General features: G+C 33.6%; 2 protein-coding genes across 2 annotated transcripts; one reads left to right on the top strand and one right to left on the bottom strand.

The window, feature by feature from the left end:
• The first annotated feature begins 4,274 nt into the window (after positions 1-4,274).
• On the top strand, positions 4,275-6,689 carry LOC100799671 (uncharacterized). The gene is made up of 7 exons (XM_003519538.5): positions 4,275-4,619; positions 4,833-4,883; positions 4,992-5,168; positions 5,290-5,395; positions 5,611-5,652; positions 5,742-5,798; positions 5,995-6,689. Exons 1-7 carry the CDS (start codon positions 4,483-4,485, stop codon positions 6,580-6,582), a joined length of 1,158 nt encoding a protein of 385 aa, XP_003519586.1. The 5' UTR covers positions 4,275-4,482; the 3' UTR covers positions 6,583-6,689.
• Positions 6,690-9,908: 3,219 nt separating this feature from the next.
• On the bottom strand, positions 9,909-20,923 carry LOC100802879 (threonine--tRNA ligase, mitochondrial 1). Its single transcript, XM_003519544.4, has 19 exons — positions 20,218-20,923; positions 20,068-20,127; positions 19,877-19,966; positions 18,973-19,047; positions 18,639-18,767; positions 18,439-18,528; positions 17,260-17,348; positions 17,078-17,174; positions 16,532-16,618; positions 16,091-16,175; positions 14,820-14,914; positions 14,179-14,211; positions 14,004-14,090; positions 13,316-13,408; positions 13,044-13,136; positions 12,733-12,954; positions 12,128-12,199; positions 11,511-11,582; positions 9,909-10,199 (listed from the first exon to the last, which is right to left on the bottom strand). The coding sequence occupies exons 1-19, from the start codon at positions 20,683-20,685 to the stop codon at positions 10,104-10,106; spliced, it is 2,133 nt and encodes a 710-aa protein (XP_003519592.1). The 5' UTR covers positions 20,686-20,923; the 3' UTR covers positions 9,909-10,103.
• Positions 20,924-21,433: the final 510 nt, after the last annotated feature.

Consider the following 21,433-nt stretch of genomic DNA (forward strand, 5'->3'; position numbering starts at 1 on the left):
ATAAATATTAATCATATTTTATTCTTTTTCAATGTAAGCAAACCTCTTAATACTAGTGAACAATTAGAAGGTGTTTTCTAATAATATTTTGTCGTTTTTACAATTTTCAATGCTCCAACAACTAATTTTGAACATTTGATTTTAGTATTTTAGATGGTAGAATAAAAATTTAAATATTTAAAATTTAAATATCTTTAGAATTAAAAAAATATATCTTTATTAATTATCAGCTTTGCACAATAAGAAAGGTTTTGAATAGCAACCAATTGAATTTTTTTTCTAACGATCATATTTATGAATAATTAGAGACTAATTTAGGGACCAACTAAATTACTAACCAATTTATCAAGTATCAACTTGTTAAGATTGTTTCATATTTCCAGTGTAATCAACTAATATTGAGTTCGAATCTTGAATATTTAATTGTATTAAATATTTAATAAAAAAATTTATCATTCATAAAGATTTTATTAGCCTGAAGAGATTTGTCTCCAATAAAAAATAATGTTGGAATTGGAATTGTTTAATTTGTTTAGCAACGCATTGTTTCGGTTGTTATTTTACTGGTTTTTTTTGCTAGTGTTGATATTTCATTTAATATCTTTTGTTCTATTTTCTAAAGTCACAAATTTGATAGTTGATGTTGAACATATGAAATAAAAAATCTTTAAAAACTAATATATATCAAAATAAACTCAAATGTAGCATATATTAATTCTTTATAAAAGAGAAGTATATGTTTTAAATGAAATATGAGAAAATGTATCATAAACATATCTGGAAATTAAAGGAAATACAATTTACTCTGGTTTTTTTACCTGTGCAAGAATCTTCTATCTGAGGACCAAAGTAAATAAATAAATAAAAATCTTCACCAATAATTTTTTCTAATGTTGGGAAGTGTGAGAAAGTTCATTGTATTCATAGAATTTAAGGGTAGAAACAAATCAGTTAGTTATGGTGATAAGAAATTCCATCACTTCAAGAAACACTGAAATTTAGATATAGATAGACATCACGGATCTCCAATTAGGGTATCCTTTATTTACGAAGCCTAAGTAACTGAGGCGTGAGGGTTATGTGTCTGCTTCTTTTAAGACAAAAAGGGGGCCCAGGAGGGAATCTAACCCTAGCCATTAACTATAACCTATAACATGCCACCAAACATTCCAAAACAATATATAATTACACTCTTTCTCCCCTACCATGTAATATTTTATTTTATATATATAATATATAGTCCGCAATAAGTTTGAGGTTGGAGCTAACAAAATATCTTTGCCTGCTTAGATGTATGCATTACTAGATCCTATGTTTCGTTGTCTCCTAATTAATAATTTATGTGCTTCTAAAGACACATTATGGAAATCACACACACTTTTTTAATTAATTAATTGCTTAGTTTCTTCTTCTATCTGCCGCATTGTTTTTTATTTATTTATTCATTTAATATATGATCAAATGAGACATAGACATTGGGAAGGATGGGAGAGCAGAGATTCCACTTCCTTTAATTGAAGAGAGGGATGGGGCATCCTTTCATATTCAACACCTGTTCCTTGACCAAGACTATTGTGCCATTCTTTGCTCCCATACCAAACTTGTTCGATCCCATTCCCCCACCAAATATTAATTAATTTAAGTTTTTAGTAACCGTATTATAACTCTGATCAAGTATTTATCAATTTTATTAATAATTAATATTTATCAAATAATTTAACTAATTATTTTTAATGTCATTTTTTGGTTAATCACATTTTTCTATCTAAAACTAAAATTTAAAATTCTATTAAGATCTGAATTCAATTCAGTTAGACCTATTTAAGTGATCATCTTTTATAAAACTCCCTTCTAATCATTTTTTTTTTTCAAAATCCTTCAAGGATTCAAATACAGTTTAACTCTCTGAGCAACAAGCTGTTAATAATTAATTTAATTTCTTCAGTCTGTGGTTATTTTTTTATATTTTGTGAAAAGAAACAAAACACCAATATATTATGTCCACAAGAGGGCATCACCCACCTCCAATAAAATCCAAAACTCATTCAATTGTTTTGTAGCCCCCAGCACTTTCCCTTTGCTTACATCACCCATCTCAGAGGCTGTCCCCAACTCTCTACGACTGCTATGTAACTTTCTCTGCCTTACCATCGTACACATCATGAATTATACATGTAGAGTACAGTTTCCTCTTAGCCCCTTAATCACACCAACCCCCCCGTTTTCTCACTCACACATACACACACAATGACATGGAAGCATTGTTGTTGGTACGTTACACAGGAAGAATCCGTTTGGGAAATCATGGAGACAGCAATGTGTGTCACTGTCAAGAAATTAATGAATAAGGCAATAAATAAAGGGTTGGGTTATTAGGTAATCTATAGCATTAATGCCTATAGCAAATGTGAAAATATTTACAAGAGTTTTTATTATTATAATGTATGGTCAAAGGGAATAGGAGTATAATGGCCTGTCTGTCAAGCTTTTTTTTTTTTTCTCGTGTGTCAGAGTGGGGAAATGAAAGTAATGAGTTCTTCTCCATTTAGTCATTATGTAACTTTCAGATTCATCAGAGATGGATGTGTAGCAGGTGCAAAGAAAGGAGATACCGACTATACTATGAGAGAGAGAAAAAAAATGGTGGAGTTCTTAAATTTTTCAAGTATATAAGATGATGCCGTTGAAACTTTGTTTTCTGATGTTTTGTTCATATCATGATTTTGGCTTGGAAAAATGTTCACTACTATATACTACCAGGTTATGGTTACAAGTGGTTGCATATTCTAGCTGGTGTCATTTTATGTATGCACTTGTTTCTATTTGATTGTTACTATAATATATACTACATGTGTGTATATGATAGGTTGCTTTCAACTTCTAGTTTCAACCTTTAGGTTCTAGATAGATTCTTTTTATTTATTTAAAAAGTATAGACTCGTGGAAACCTTTTTTTATGAACGTTTTAATTTGCACATATCATATGGAGAAGGTGATCAAAAGAGGGTGACAAAATGGGAATAATAAAGAAGAAAACATGGTGGGAGAAAACCATGTCTTCCCTAGAAGTGCAACAAGGGTTTGAGGGTTATCATCATTCAACAACCTATTGGATCTTTCGAATCAAGAAGTATTCAACAGTAACACTTTTACCTTGAAAAGGTTATGTATATACAGTAAATTTTAGATGAAGATTAATATGTTTTTTAAGATTAATCATTATTATTTTTACCCAGGTAAAAAAAAAAAAAAAGAAGAAGAATATTAATGTCTGACATTATATCAACTATCAAGTAGTAATTAGTTATGCAATTATAGGCGTTATTACTAACAACTTAATTAGTTATTACTTATTTAGTTGCTAGTTGCTACGAGACTCTGATGCAATAGTATAACAAACAGTAATTTGATGTTGATATTTCGCTTCCTCTAAGGGATATCCTGGCACCATTATCTTGTTCCTCTCGTAGCAGACAACCGATCGAACAAAATTACAAACCCAGGTTAAAGAAAAAAAAAAGTGCCTCACATATATATATATATATATATATAAATAAAAGTTAATTATAAAGTTCTAATTAACATTTATTAGGTGCGGTGTTGTGGCCGGTTGAGTAGAATAAATGGTTGTGGTTTAGAAACAATATTGCTGCGAGGGACTGGAATCATGAGTACATGCTGATACCTAAAAGAGTGTCAGGGAACAGAACGGTAAGCGATGGAACATGAATTTAAAATATAAAATATGTGTATGAAAAGATGGATGGTGCTGCTCATGAAGACAGATTAAGGGCTATAGGAATTAGATAAGAGTCATCAAAGACATGGAGGTACGTGACTCATATATCATGCTGTTTTTGAAACCACATAATATATTATACTGTATTATGGTTATAAATTGCGGTCCACAATCATAATTACAGTCGTAACATCATGGTATTTTGACGCTCCGCAAATGTATTATGATTGTAATTGCGGTCGCATTAGTCATATTTTTTCATAATTGTCCGTAATGTAAAGATTTTTTTTTGGCTCACCGCATCACAATTTAAAATCATATATTATATATTATATAGGTTTGGCATATGCTGCTGCTGCTAGACGGTTCATGAATTTGGGTGAGGTTGGTTGTTTTCAACATTGTAGGATATTGAAAAAATGAGGATTTGGGGAAGGGAGGGTGGTGGGGTCTCAATAAAATGTTAAAATATTTTGAGTAAATTGAAAAGTTTATGGTCCATTTATTTCACCCCACCTAAATGTATTGTATATGTGTAGGAGAGAGAGAAAGATAGAGAGAGGGGGGAGAGAGGGTATAAATGTGAGGTTTTCTTGTTGGTGGGCTTATATAAAGGAGTATAGGATGTTGCAGTTCCCCACTCATAAAGATAGCTAGGTAAGAGGGTGTAAGGGAAGAGAAAGAGATCATAGAAGAGATATAGTTTAATTTTGCTTTGCTTTAATTTGTGAGGATTTGATTTGATGGAAGAACATCTCACTCCATTGGCTGTTACCCATCTCCTTCAACACACTCTCAGAAGTTTGTGCAGCCATGAAAATTCTCAATGGGTCTATGCAGTCTTCTGGAGGATCTTGCCTAGAAACTACCCTCCACCCAAGTAAGGAGAGGGAAATTAGAGAGATCAATCAATTCTATATATAGCTCCTTGAAAGAGAGATTTTGTTCGCTAGCTAGGCACATACATCACACATATATATACTAGTATATATCTATATATATGTGGACTAATTAATTAACTATAACTTTATGAAAGCATTTCCATGATACATGTGTGCTGATTCTTCAATCTTGTTTCTTCGAAATTATATAGGTGGGAAGGACAAGGGGCTTATGATAGATCAAGAGGAAACAGAAGGAATTGGTAATGTTTTTCAGTGTTGAGTGATGAGTGTTAACTTCAACACTGTATAGTGCAGGATTATTGTGTTAGTTTGGCTAACATAGTGTGTTTATATATATATGCATGCAGGATATTGGTGTGGGAAGATGGTTTCTGCAATTTTGCTGCCTCAGCAGCTCCTGAAATTAACTCAGGTGATTGTTCTACCCCACCTGCTTATGGGAACTGTGAATTTCAGCCCTACCAAGGGCTTCAACCGGAGCTCTTCTTCAAGATGTCACATGAGATCTATAACTATGGAGAAGGGTATGCAATATTAATCAACATTCATTTACTTATTTGTGTCACATTTCTCTTGTTTTGCTCTTGAAAGATGTTCATCAAAGCAAAGAGGTTATAGGCTAATTAATCATGTCTAATGGAGCAGGTTGATAGGAAAAGTGGCTGCAGATCACAGCCACAAGTGGATATACAAAGAGCCTAATGATCAAGAAATCAACTTCTTGACAGCATGGCACAATTCAGCAGATTCGGTGAGAAAGAAGAACCCCACATATATCTTGCAGCGTTAAATGCCAAATAAATGTTTGTTAACATAATCATCTAAGTTCATTAGTCATTAATTTCATGTCACATAATTAAAAGACATGATTTCATGTTTAATTAATTATGTATGCTTCCCAAAGAAAATCTGCCTGTATATATATATATATATATATATATCCTTATTATATATGCTCTTTTACAGCACCCTAGGACTTGGGAAGCCCAGTTCCTGTCTGGTATAAAGGTACTATGGCACTCATATATGCAAACCCCCCTTGGTTTTCATACAAAATCTCCTTTCTCTATTAATTTAATCAATTATATATCTTTCAGACCATAGCTCTCATTGCTGTAAGAGAAGGTGTTGTTCAATTAGGAGCTGTTCACAAGGTTCTCCCTCTTCTTCTCTCTCTCTCACAATTAACAAAAAATTATTTTACAAGTTTTTTTAATCGATAACTATTAGTTGTCGGGATTGTTAGTTTTTATTGGCAAGAGATTCTAACTTACGACTTTTTTCTTATTTCTTTCTTTTTTTTCACCACTAAACCAATCTTATATCTAATTTGTTTTGATGGAACTGAAGGTGATTGAAGACCTGAGCTATGTGGTACTTTTGAGAAAAAAGTTCAGCTACATTGAGAGCATCCCTGGTGTGCTGTTGCCACACCCTTCATCTTCAGCATACCCCTACAAAGTAGAAGGAGGAGGAGGGTATGGAGCACTAGAACAATGGCAGCATTTCCATGGAATTAGCAACAACCACCACCACCACCACCTTTCATCATCACCCCAACAAGCTGAACTATATGATCACCATGCAGGCCACTTCAACTTGCCACTCAAGATAACTCCTTCAATGAGTAGCCTTGAGGCACTTCTCTCCAAGCTCCCCTCAGTGGTGCCACCATCAACACAACAACAACAATCACTCTTGCCATCACAAAGGCCATTGGAGTTCATGGGAATGCAGAAAGTGGCAAAGGAAGAGTTGGAAGAAGAGGTGTACAGACCAGAACTTGACATAGGTGAGAGTAGCAGCTCCATGCCAGAAGTAGGGTACCACCACCAACACCAACATCAACATCAACATCATCATCAACATCACTTCCATCAAGTTCAGAATAATAATAATAATAATGTAACTAGGAGTGGAGCCAACAATGGATTTTGAATTTCAGTACCATTAATTAGTACTCCGTTCTAAAACAAAAACACCGAATGATGGGGAAGAATCATCATTGGCAATATTAATGAAAATTAGTCCTAATTAATTATCAAGTCCTAACATTGTAGTGAGTTGTTAGCTTCATCAGTATTATTATATATGATAATAATAATAACAATAATAATAATAATAATAATAACTACTGCGTTTTGAGCTTTGTTGGTTCTTTTTCTAGATGCTTCTGATTCTTGCTATATCATTGTAGTAGTATCAAAGGAAGGTTGTTCCAATATTTCATGCATGCGTGTGCATATCTGCAGCTGCTGATGATCATGATGTGTCTGTCAGTCAATGAGCGTGTGGTGTGTGTATGTATGTGTTGGTAGCACACGTAGTCACATACACACACAGCGAATCTAGCACAATGTACTTCAAAATCAGCGGTTGCGGCTGTTTAAGGATATTGTTAAGTGTAACAAGCAATATTACATATATAGTATTGTAACTTTTAATAAACAAAAAATATTTTCGGACACAAAAAAACTTATTTGACACTTAATGAAGAGAAAACAGAAAGAAAAAAAAAACAATATAAGGTGATAACTGAAAGATATATTAAGAGAAATAATAATAAGTGTTGATTGAGTATTTGAAAAGTGAATTGTCCAAAATCATTGTTGTATGGTAAAATCATGATATGCCACATGTTAGATCAAAACAAGAAAATATATATACATTCTAGTCCATATAATAAGGCCATTCACTCAGCATGCTGAGGACATACGTGACTGTACAGGTTTAGTTTGGCTTCAAGCTACTCAAGATTAAGGGTACTTTTGTGAGTCTTAGCTAGGGAGCAAGGATGACTAATAAGTTTTTTTTTTTGATAATTTTTTTAAAAGAAAAGAAAAAGATGATAATAAATTAATTAACATAAACTTAGTGTGTTATATAACCTTTTATTTGTTTTTATAAATACTAATTATATAAGTTTCAGAAATTAAAAAAAAAAAAAAAAACTTCATACCCATGACCAACAAGTCACCAAGACACAACTTTACCGCTGCACCAGGGCTCGCCCTCAAAAAAACTTCGTATCCCATTGCCCAGAGGCTCTTGCTATGCGAAGGTATGGGAGAGGCACACAGTGGTGGTTGTGGGGAGAGAGAGAGAAAAGTAGAAAAAAAAAAAAAAACAGTACTTAACTACTTAGCTATGTGTCACGCGGCTGCCACATGCACTGTAGTGTATTGCACTGAGGAACCCTTTGTTATATGCATAGTGGAAAATTACATGCATGGTTGAAAATAATAATGGCTGTTTTGCAAAATAAGGATATAACCAAACTTACTGTCCATATTGCCTATTAGTAAATAAATTGGTTGCCAAACATGCATTAACACCACACAGTAGGTTGCTGGTAGCAGCTGCAAAGATTTCGACGTTTTGTCAAGATGAAGAGTGAAAATTGGATTCCCTTGTGTCATACAAGTTTTACTCAAAAGTGTCAATTGATGCAGCATACACACACATGTAAACTTACACATGCACTTTGTGAGTGGTTTTTATTTGATTTAAAATAAAGGTAAAACATGAATAGTTATCATTGTTTTTTGTACAATTTGCAAATTTAATTTACATTACGAGACCTTAACCTCAAGGTGCTAGAAGCAACGATGAAAGTAACTATTGTGATGTAAATCGTCATTTTCTAATTATAAATTAATTAATAACATTTTGACGAATGTGCATGTGGTAGTATCAGCTATATGAGTAGAGTACAAAAATGTTGTTTATACTTTATATATATAGGATCATGGAGATGTGTCACGCATGCCAAATGCCAATTGATCCTTACCTAAAACAAGTTTGAGGCTTGTTTGAAACAATGAGAATTTAGCTTGTCCTATTTATATGATGTGAAGTTTACTTAATTTGAAAGTCTTAAAAGAAAATTAGTTTAAAATTAAGCAATTAAATATTCTCAAATAAGTTAATAAATCTAATTTGTAAGTTTTAAATAAATCAATAAATATATGATTTATTGACGATACAATAAAACTATTAATAATATATATAATATTAATAATAATAATAATAACATTTAATTATTCAAGTTTATTAATTATATCTATAACCTCTTTTGAACAACCTAGATATTAATTTAGTTAAGTAAATAAATTCAAGAAATATCAATTTAACTTATTTAATAGTTTATCCCTTTAATATACTCAAAAATACCCTTCTCCATTTCTTGTCATGAAAATAAAAATAAAATGTAAAAAATAACGTAAATAGTGAATAAATTGTTGCAGGCCTTATATTTATAAATTAGCATGTGTCTAATTATTTTTCAGAACACAAATATTTTTACAAAAAGAAATAATTTCATAGTTAATTTTCCAATTTAGTTTTAAAATAATATAAATACAATATAAATTATCTGACGACCAAAAATTCATCATATAAGTCGATAGGAACGACAAATCACCTTCAAGTTTTAGCATTATGACACATGGATGATTGTTTTTTTCAAAAAAAAAAAAACTATCAAAATTTAATCTCAAATAAAGAATTAAGAATTTAATAGAATTTTTTATAATATTTGAAGTCAGTCACAACTATAAAACTTCCATGACAAAGTTTCTGATCCTTAATAAATGTGCTTACGAACGCACTTTAATTCTTCCTTCTGAAGTACAGTAGAAACAAAGTTGTGATTCTAAAACCTAATGCTACGAGGCCTCAATGAAACAGCCAGGATCTAGACAGAATTAAGGATAACAATTGAAAAAAATAATATATAGTAAAAACTACACATTGAGGAATATACAAGTATGGCAATTATTCTGCCAAGAAAAATATTCTGAAGTATTTTCAACTTTTAAAAGTTGAAGCGGCATATAACGTTTCATCCTTTATATATATTTTTTTTTAATGATGCAATGATATCCATTATTGTGCAAAAACTCCATAGGTTTATCCATTGGCAAGGAGAATGTTTGGAACAACTTATTTTAGAATCCAAAATTAATCAGAAATTTTCTGAAAAAACATTTAAAAAGATAATTATTCAAGAAATTAAATTTGATTACTGGTCAGCAAATTGTGCAAATATGCATATCTTAAAAATAAACAATTTGATTACGAGCTAAATAATCCACGAGAGAATCCTGGGTCCTAAGAAAAACTCAGACAAGTTACTTATAATTGAGGACCAACTCAAAAAGGTATATTTTCCTCAAATGTCAGCCAACTTAAAAGAAAATAAAAACATGTGACATGTAAACTCTAATGCTGATATAAAGCTCGGAACGTAGACAAAAACGATATAAAGATCAACCAGAGTGCGCTCCAGGTATGACCAAGATTCACATTATGTTTCTAGTGCGAAATACAGTGATCATTCAAATCATAAATAAAATCAGGATAAATTGCTTAAGTTGAAAATAAAAATGCACACAACTGTGTAAAACTAAGGTATTTGGGGCTGAAAATTTTCTTCGACAGTTTTCACATGCAAAGTATCATTCGAAAGCTGCAGCTTTGTCTCTGAAATGTTCAAGTAGCTTCTCAATACTCATAACCTTATGTTCTGCCAAGTCTCTAACTCGTACACTCACCTGGAACAACAAGACAGCATGATCAATAATCAAGGAGCAACAGCGTAAACCCTGAATGTCTAGGAACACAGGCACTATAGGAAAATAGTAATGTCTTCAAACATATCACAGACCATAGCCACCTCTAAGATAATGTAAAGCCTCCAAAATTAATAGATGATACGGTTGGAATATGGCAAAGGAAAAAATGGGTATAAGACTGAAGCATAAAAGGGTAACAAACTATGCTGTAAAACTGATCAGACTGAAGCAAAAAACAGAACAGATAATAAATCAGACAGAGCATCAGATTGAAGAAAACAACTATCAGACTGAAGCGGAAATAGCTATCAGACGGAGCAACGATCTAATCAGACTATGCAGAAGCATAAAAGTAGTGAAGTATAAACCAGAAAACATAAACATATATGAAGAAGAAGAGAGTAACAAAACTGCTTTGATGTATTTCAAGTTTATAATTCAGTTTTGCACACTATGAACTGATAAAATAAGTTTTTAAATAGGAAAGCTATAAAGCCCCCTCATTGGGCAAAACATACAGCAAATTATGACAAAGCTAGACATCATTAGCCAGCAACTACAAGTTGCTTTCCGAGCACAAGCAAGCTTTAAACATAGTTGCAAGCAACCACAAAATCTGCAGAGATATCTTAATTATAACAGTGAGAGAAAAAACTCAACTTCCAACAGATACAACCTTAATCAGAATTATTGAAATTAAACTGAGGCTTATACATTACATCTAACTTGAAATCCCTTTCAAATTTGATGCAGTTACTTGAGCTATAATGAGGATAAATTGTTAGGTGGTTCAAGAGGACTATGGTTCCCATTAATCTTCACAACACATAATTAAGTGTTAAATTTTTCACAGAAATTGTAAAATTGTGTTATATAGTTATTGGCTGGGACTTGGGACTATGAACACTTGGTAGGCCTGGACAACTTAATAATTTCTCTAAAATGAGACAAATACTAGCATGCTTTTAATTAAAATCAATCAAGATGGAGCTTAAACAAAGTTTTAACTTTTAACCAAGCTAGAATCCTTAGCCAAAGCACTATGTGTGCACAGTTCATCTCAGCAAGCTGTCTTTCTCCTTTATACACTTCTAAGTAGTACCAACTTAATTTTCCAAGTGTAAGAAGATCATTAATATAGGTCAAACACAGATGAAATGCATATAAAGATATGTTACAGAAAGAAAAGGGCAGAAGTTTATAGAGAAGGGGGGGGGGGGGGGGGGGGATAGAATTGAAATCTAATTACACTACAAATTTAATTTAATGACTAAGGGAAAAGGGAAAAACCTGTCCTGTATTAGCTTCCTCCTCTCCAACAACCAAGATGTAGTTGTATTGTGCTAATTGTGCTTCTCGCACCTGCAGAATGCCACAACTTCTAGTTAAGACTATTCTCTTGCAGGATACTAGATTAATAGTAAAAAAGTATACCATTATAACAAGGAAAGGGAACTTTTCAATTACTGATTCACTAAACATTTAGTCTACTATTTGTGATATCAAATAAATCCCCCAAATATTAAAATGCATAAACAGTCATTACCTTTGTTTGATATCACAAGTCTTTGAAGGATAAAATTGATGTCATGTCAATGTCTAGGGGACTAAATAAGTAGTTTAGTTCTATTTAAATGAATTATAATACTGAAGTTTCAAATATATAACTGCAATAAAATTTGTTAAAAGTAATAAATTTAAATGTTTAATATCACAAATAGAAGAATACATACACTTTGGCTGCATGAAGGGTACAAAATCTAGTAACACTAAACACACAGCTTAACTCATCAGTAACTGCTAGTGGCAACAGCTTGGGCAGTACATCAAAAACAATGTAGGCATTATTGTCCTCTGAATGAATGACATACTAAAATCAAATTGTTGGGCATAAGTTTATATATTACCTTCTTTTGAATCTTCCTATCAGTTGTATCAGCATCAACGTAATACCCTGCTTGGTGGATCTGATCTCGCACCTAGAAAATTGCAGTGCAAGAATGTTACACAATAAACAACTAGCCCTTGCTTTTCACATATCATAATACTAGTACCCTAACACAAATTAGTAATGGAACAATGAAAAGTCAATGGCATGTTCAACATAAGGACATGTTTTGTTATTGCTAATAGTTACAAAAATGATGTTTTCATTTTGTTTCCTATTTTCAAAGAATTGTACAAGGTTGGATTTTTGTAATTATCAGTGAAAATAGAGAGAATCAACAAACCAAACAGACTCAACATAATTTAATAACTAGATACCAAACTGATTCAATGATTTCAAAATGAGACACAAGCTCAGCAATAAACAGCAGAAAGTCAATATTTCATAAACTCCTATGAGAAAGTTCATTAGACAGGCATGAAAAACATGAGATGCCACAAAAATATATTCTCCAATTAAATTAAAAGTGTTGTCACATGATATGCAGTACACATCATCTGTATCATTTAATTGTTATAAGACAAGTATACCATAGAATGAAGACTAAAATTCAGAGCTATGTACCTGTAATGCATAAGCTTGTGACTTTTCAGACACAGGGCATACAATTGCTTGACGAGGACTGAGCCAGAAAGGCCATTTACCCTTGTAGTGCTCTAAAAGTATGGCAAACATGCGTTCAACAGATCCTAGAATGGCTCTGTGTATCATTACAGGTCTCTCAATTTTGGCTTCATCCTCAGCTGAGAATTCCAACTTAAAACGATCAGGAAGCTGGAAGTCAAGCTGCAGGCAACCAGATTCATCCAACCATCAGCTGAAAAGTTATTCAAAACTGAATCAAGTGAATGCAAATCTAGCTGAACAGTGCAAACCTGCAAAGTTGCACACTGGAATTTCCTACCCAATGCATCAGATACACTGATGTCTATCTTTGGTCCATAGAATGCACCATCCCCTTCATTCAACTGCAAGGTTTTACACAGAATATAATTGAATTGAAATGAGATAGGCAAACAACACTTTTTGATATCTAACATGAATTTGTTCTAATCAGAATTACAGCCATATGTTCCAGACAATATTCTAAACTATATATCGCTGGCAAGAAACATTCTAGAAGACATATAGAAGAGGAAATAATTACCTGCCAAGGCTTGCCAAAATCATCTAAAGCTTCTTTAAGAGCACTTTCAGCTTTGTCCCAAGTTGCAATATCTCCTAGGTATTTTTCTGGCCTCTACTCAAATATTCAACACATGCAAAAAACAAATAACAAAACAATATTAAAGAGATGTTATCTTTAATTGAGAGAAAAAAAAAAGTATTGGTTTGCACAAACTGGGAACCAGGATACAAAGACAACAGAAATTTGCTAAAGGAGTTTATATGAGTATCAGTGATTCAGAGTTACATGGAAGTGATGGAACTATAATAAAAGTCCCCACATGAAGTTACCATACCAAAAACTAATAATACATATAATAATGAATGCATTGACTATGCAAAATTTGATCCAGTGTACTTAAAAAGTGATTCACTGGCTAGTTATTATCATAAATACATGAGGACCCACAATCAAAATTCTATATATCTTTAGAAATTTAAATAAGCTACCAGTGAACTGAGTGAAGTCATAATTATAATTTAATCTACTGCAGGAAATGTCAGAATAAATGGGATTGCATAATAAAATCTAAACAGTTCACAGACAATAACAATTAAGATAGTACTGGGATCACCTTAAGTTGAGAACTAAGCATTGAATTTAGGGATTTTTAAAAACATTGAGAAAGGTACATGCTCATTAAGAACAATTAAGATCAAAAGCATACCGTTGAAAGCTTCAGCTCATATGTGAAACCAAATATCTTATAGACATAATTGATGAAATTCAAGCTGTTCCTCACTTCATCCTTTATCTGTAAAATAAATCAAATTAATCACTCAAAATTCAGCTCAAAAGAGACTTCAAAGATTTATGTTGCAGAAATTTAAAGATAAACTCACCTGAGACTCCCTGCAGAAAATATGTGCATCGTCCTGAGCAACATTTAAAGCAAATGCCATTATACTCAATCAGTACAGAAAATAGAAATTGAAGATAATGTGAATGATCCAGATAACTGAATTGCAATGTTCTTTGGGTTGTAATTGTATCATATTTATAAAATGAACAAAAACCATCACCAGGAAAAAAATGACATTTTAGCTACACTAAAATAACTGTATATAAACACCATCCCAGGTGTTTTATTTTTAAGATGAGGATGCCAATCTCCTGTATCTGTGTCTATTCACAAACACTAATCCCCAACCTACTTTAAAAAACATTTACTACTCCAGTATTGCAACAGAAAAATAACGAGATTCAAACATGTGTTCAAAATTTCAAATACCCTGATGAGATTAGTATTTGCTGTGTAAGCCTATAAAATTGAAAGATCAAAGAATCTTGCCATGATAAAGTATTAAAATGTATGTCTTCCTGCCTTAGTATACCTTGACATGAAAAAGAATGCAACTCCTGGTTTAATATACTAAACAGAAAATTAATTTTATTTGGAAATATAACCCAATAAAAAATGTACCCTTTCATCAAAACTTTTATCTTGCTGATCATGTGTGTTAAGTACAGAAGAAAGATTTACCTGCTGGAATCTCCTAACACGTGTTAATCCACTCAGGGCGCCACTAGCCTCATTCCGATGCAAAACCCCAAAATCAGCGAAACGAAGAGGAAGTTCTGCAGAACCATTGAAAAGTTGTGAGATAATATTCCATTTCATATAAAAAAGATCAGTTCAATCAAATTCAGTTCTTCAAGCTATACACTCAAATACATGAAGCATATCAACCTAAAAAACAAACTAGAGACAAGGGTCTGTTTGAATTTAGCTTTCAAAAACAATTCTTTATTTTTAAAAACAATAAAACTTGTTTAATATCATTTGAATTTAGGGAACTAAGTTTTCAAAATTAGTTTTTAAAAACCAAAAAATCAGATCAGATTGAAGATGTTTTGTTAATCTGTTTTTTTTTTCTCAAGAAAAGAGGAAGTGATGTGTTGTCTACCCAACACTGTCATCAACCCTTTCACCTCTTTCTTTCTTCCCTTTTTCCTAACCTGCTGAAAGGGTTGACATCTTGACAACACCCAGCATTCTGGCAGCAAGTAGTGATGCTGTAACGGTAATTGGTTGACAGTGCAAGGCATTTCAGTGTGGCAGAGTGATGCTCTGGTGGCATGGTGGTTAGAGGACAATTCAACAATGCATAAGGGTCCAATGCCAGGTGTGACAGCGACTTGCTATTGATGGTGATATGGGGGCTTACTAGTTCTGTATTGATGGTCCACGACATGGTGGAGCAGTAACAGGGAGAGATTGTGTTATCAAACAGATTGTGTTCTTGTTTTTTGTTCTCAAAAATGATTTTCCAAAACTATTTACAAAACATTTTTTAAAAGCAAAAAAATCAAAACAGTTTCAAACAAGCAATTAGTATTTGAGCTCACTTGTAAAATAGAAAACATTCTGTCCATCTCTCATCACCACAAAGGTATAACTTTAAAGTCAAGTTCAATTTTTGTAAAGATAGCTGATTGAAAAATTCTTGCTTATGCCAAATGAAAAATATGATATTATATGGAAAATTACAAATTATAGATGAACCACAGTCGCACTTCCTGCCCTGGTCGCCTAGTGCAATAGGATTATGGCCTTGTCACAGGAAGAGGAAAGATGAAGCCATGAAAAAAATAGAATGAATATACAGGCAAATGTCAATCCACTTATCTAGGAGCTCCAATGTGTGCATTATCCTGAATTCAACACTAAAATCTGGACTAGCTCAGCCACCCCACACAAGCACATAAAAGATAATATTCAGAAATATAAATCTCTATGAAAATGAGAATTACCTCTATATGATCGAACCCTGTGTTTAAACATCAGGCAGTGCCCTGGGCAATTCATTGGTTTCAACCCAAACTCTTGTTTGTCAACCTAGTTCACATTAAAAAAAAAATACGCTTTGGTCAGATAACTTGATTGCTTTGAGGGAAAAATTGTCTACTTGGAAGGTTTTGTACTTTTCACAGCAAAATGTACTTTCCAGGTTTTGTAAACCTAAAATATGTAGTAGACATACATAGAAATCCCAACAAACCTATTTAGTTTCCTACATCCCCATAAATGGTCTCACGCTCGCACAGATCATTCATAAAGGTAATAATTACATGAGCAATAAGATACATCAAGACAAATATGATTCATTTAGATTCCAGCAAGATAAAAAGATATGGCCTCCAACCCACATTTTTACACAAACAAGCATTTATAAATATGGGAAAAAAACATACCTCTAAGATAAACATATCCTCCCTATAATTTGCAGCATGACCAGATTGCACCCACAGTTCCATGTTAAATACATTGGGAGATATGACCTGATGATTCCATTTCCAAGTAAGTACCATGTACATGGAAAAAGATTGTTTTTCTGTCAGTTTAAGAAACTCCTACACTAAGGTAGTGTTTGGCTTAACTTTTTTTTGGCTTTTCTTCACCTTAAAAGGAGAAGCTAAGCTAAATACATTCGGAGAAAAATTCTTTAAAAACTAAGGAGCTTAATGTTTATATAAGAAAAGAAGGAACAGTAGCTTCTAAAACAGTTACTGAAGTAGCTTTAAAAAATTATAAAAAAAAAAAAGAGGTACTCCAGCCTCCCTCTCATCTGAACAAACCAATGTGGGACAATGAAATGGAGCTTTTAGTTTAAAAATTAGTTTTTAAGCAAAAACTGACAAACAACATCCACTTTATTTTTAAAGCTCTTATTTTGGATTTTAACTTCAAAGTAACTTTTAAGCCACAAAAAAAAGGGCCAAATGAGCCAAAAACTTAACCTCTTGATAGCCCCTGTCTCTGTACTGATTCCGAATGAAGTCCATGAGTTTGTTGTAGATCCGAGTGCCTTGCGGAAGAAAAAACCAGCTTCCCGGGCTGAAATAAACACAGACAGATAATGACATATCAGTCAGAGAAGCTTACCAGAAGTGGCAATCAGACAAGAATGACCCCAACATACCTCCATTCATGATGAAGAATAAGCTCCTGTTTCACACCCAAAATCCTGTGATCATACTTTTTAGCCTCCTCCAGCCGATGCAAGTATTCCTGGAAATTTAAAAACAAAAAAGGGGAAATTATCAAATGATAATACACCATAAAGCGTGACCACACATCCCTACTACTACACAGATCCATCAAATACCATAACGATGAGTTCCAGCTTCACTCTAAGAAGTTCAAGTGCAGCAGCAAATAACTGGTGTACTTTCATGTGTGCAGACCAAGTTCAAGACTTGATGACATTTTACATTTTCAAAATAAAGAAGCCATGGACTGGTTCAACTAGCCAAACTGTGAGCACTGAGCAGTCTGAATGATTCAACTGGTTCACCACCAGTTCTGCAGTTTTGCGACCAATTTTAAGACTTCCAATTATACAGGCTAGACAGGACTGATCAGAGGACCAGTTTCCACCTTCACGGTTAAAATAGAAACCATCCAGTTTTTTAAAAAAATGGTTAACACTTGATAACTAGCAAATAGAGCACTTCTAGCAATTGGTGTCTCATGGCTATCAGTTATTTGGAAAACAGCATTTTACATACATACATACATACATACATACATACATATATATATATATATATATATATATATATATATCATTCAAAATGACATTAATGACATTATATAATAAAACAGCTAAAATATAAAAATATATCTCCTGGAAAATGTGGAATGTGATGACAATATGTGAAGTAGCATGGCAATGTGGCAAAGAGATGGAGCACCAATAACCACAGAGGATTAATTATTTACTTATTCCACAAGGTACTGCAGCTGAATGTTCAGCACACCATGGAGAGCAGACATTATTTTGCCTTTGCCACCCCCTCAAACCCCTATCATTAGTGGTCTTTTCCCATAGTCTTCAAGGCAGACACAATTCTGCTCTAGCCATAACAGAGACAGCAGCACTATCCACACATTATTTCAAAAATGCCACAGTAAGCATGTAGCATAGTGCAGAGGAGCGAGCTCGAACATTGATAAATGCTATAACACAGTATTAACAACTCTAGCTAGTTATTCCCTCGTTCCACAAGGAACTGCAATTGAACATTCAATCCACCACAGCTCAGTCTGAATAGCTGAATGGATTACTCAAAGAAATAACTTATGAAATGAAAATCACCTTTAGACTTTTCTGATCAGGATAAGATATGCCATAAACTCTTTGTAAACTTTCCCGATCTTTGTCCCCCCTCCAATATGCTGATGAAGCCTGGAATTCCAAATACAATAACCAATGAAACCAAAGTACTTGCCATTGACATAAGTTAATGGATAAATCAAAACTAGAAATGGTAGACTGATAAAATAGTTTATACGTACCTTTAAGCACGCAATTGCTTTGACAAAGGATGTATTAGGTATATGGGGTCCACGACACAAATCAACCAAGGGGCCACATCTGTATACTGTAATAGTTTTGTCGGCAGGCAAATCATTGATAATCTCAACCTGATCACAATAACCACAGAGCCAAAGCACCAAATTGTTAATTTGAGATATAAAAAATTATAAATTATAGGTGAAAGAAAATAGGAAATATGGCTCAGATCAATATGATTATGTAATCCAAAAGACAATAGATAAGATCATAAAAACAAGAAGCTTATCCACACCCCACCCAACTCCCGCAGAAGAAAAAAAAAGCTATACTTGCCTTAAACTTATTATCTGAAAACATCTCAAGTGCCTGATCACGTGTAACTTCAATACGCTCAAAGGGTTGCTTTTCCTGTAAATCCAATCTTCATCTTCCATCACATATATTAACACAAGTATTGTTTATCACAATAATGAGCAACACATATATTAACAACAATAGTAATAATAACATTATCCCACTACGTGAGCCTAGCAAAATAGATCAAACGACATTGTTGAATGGTCAATCAATATAATAATTAAATTTAAAAATCAAATCAATGTTGAATGAAACATTCCAAATTTGAGACAACTACTAAAACAAAAGCAATGAAATCCATGGGATTTAGAAAAATTGAATGAGACCCCTCTAAAGTGAAGTTGTCTCTAAAATGAGTAAGAGTGTATGAATATCTACCTTTTATTCAATTTAAAGTGCATTGAGACCTTAACCTACTATAATTCAAGGATGGATACACCATTACTTGCACTCAAATTGGAGAAAAATTGTCTTTAGAAGAGCATTTTCCATAAAAACTAAATCATTTCCTTTTCTCTAAACATTCCAAACCCAAGATTTGGTTTACAAATCAAACCCTATTTAAAACATTCCAAATACACTCCTGGTGAAAATCAGACTTCCAGATAAAGAAAATATACACAAAGGCGCCTAAATTTGGAATACAGCTTGATACTACACTCCGCACAACTGTTTAAATACAAAGTCTCTCTAAGTCCTAAAAACACAAGACTACGAGGAGAGATCAACATAAACAGAAAAACATTTGAACATTATAACTATTGTTCATCACAGTAACCAGATATAATCCCAATAAATCAACATAAACGGAGTAAATATTTAAAAAAAACATAAATAAGAAAAAGCAGAAACACATAAATAACAAGAAGAAGAAGAATACCGCAACAGCCTTCAATGCTCCAGCCTCAATCTGCTTAAAGTGATCGTCATTGAGACCCAACTCCCCGTAAAATGCATCATAATAGAATCCCTAAACAAAAACGTTCACTTTCTATTTCAATACACACACAAAACATCACAACAGAGTCAACAGTCCGCAAACACGTTAAAACAAAAAAGGTACACACAAACCTCTCCTCTTGTAGTGCAAGGCCCAATGCAGAGCTTGCATCCATACTCCGTCTCAAGTGACTACAAATAACCAATAATAATAATCATAATCATTAGTTCGTCACAATCCAAATTGAAAGAAATTAATAAAACAACTGAATGGAGCAGAACCTGGCCGAGAATGTGGGCGCTGGAGTGCCAGAAGGTGTCGCGGCCTTCGTCGTCGTCGAACTTGAAGATCTGGAGCTGGCAATCGTCCTCGAGAGGGCGAGTCATGTCCCAGAGCACGCCATTGACCTTCGCGATGAGCGCGCTGTTGGCCAAATTCTTCGAGATTTCACGCGCAACATCAAGCGGCGTCGTATGCCACTTCTTCGCCTCCTTGACGCTGCCGTCGGGGAGAGTAACCTTGATAGGATCCGGCGAGAGCGAGAGGCGCTGAGTGTGCTGCTCCGCCAGGATGGTCTCGAAGAGACGGATGCGCTTCGGAATCGTCGCGCTGAGGTACGCCTCGTCCTTCGCGTGAGCAACCATGGCGGCGGAGGCGGAGGAGGAGAAACGGTTAATCGTCGGAAAGAGAGAGTGGAGAGTGTGGTAGGAAGGAGCGGAACGGCGGAAACGGATTAGAGAGCATAGCATAGCATAGTGTGCTGTGGGTTTTGGTTTCGCCTTGGAAATATTTTTCTTTTCGAATTTATTTATAAAATATTGATTAATTTAAATTCCGTGTTTTCCAATCTTACCCTCCCCTGAACTTGAGGATTGGGCAGGGTGGGCGTCGTCGGAGACGGGGGAGGGAGTTGGATTTGGAGCCGGTGAGGCCGTCCATGTTGTGCGGCATGTGTGTGGTGCCGTGAAGTAAGAAGGGGTAAATTTGGTAATAGACCAAAATTTGAAATGACTGATTAAATTAATATTTACACAGATGTCAAGTTTCTATTGACTCGGTGGATAATTCGACCATCTTCAAGTCGCACGCCGTAGCATTTCTCTTTTATTTGTTGTGGAAACGGAAATGAAAATTGAGGGAAGTTGTGTGCTACGGCTACGCGCTACTTTGGTTACAAGTGAAGTGAGTGAGTAACGTGAGAGAGGTTTCTAAGGTTTTTGATTCGGTAAATGTTTAATTTGCTATTTTTTTTTCTTCTAAACCACGTGTATTATGTATGGGAATCAATCTTATTTGAGACCCATGAAATTATTATGAGTGATAGAAAATCTTTTATCAAAGTATTAAATATTGTTACAGTTATCATTAATTTCTGATTAAATTCAATTAATTTATATAACAAAAAGTTTATTTGAGTAAGTGTTTGGTGGTCAAGTGTTTCTTCCTAAGTTTGAGGAGGTATCATTATATATATATATATATATATAACAAAAATTT

This window comes from Glycine max, chromosome 2 (assembly GCF_000004515.6).
Source record: "Glycine max cultivar Williams 82 chromosome 2, Glycine_max_v4.0, whole genome shotgun sequence".
NCBI lineage: Eukaryota > Viridiplantae > Streptophyta > Magnoliopsida > Fabales > Fabaceae > Glycine > Glycine max.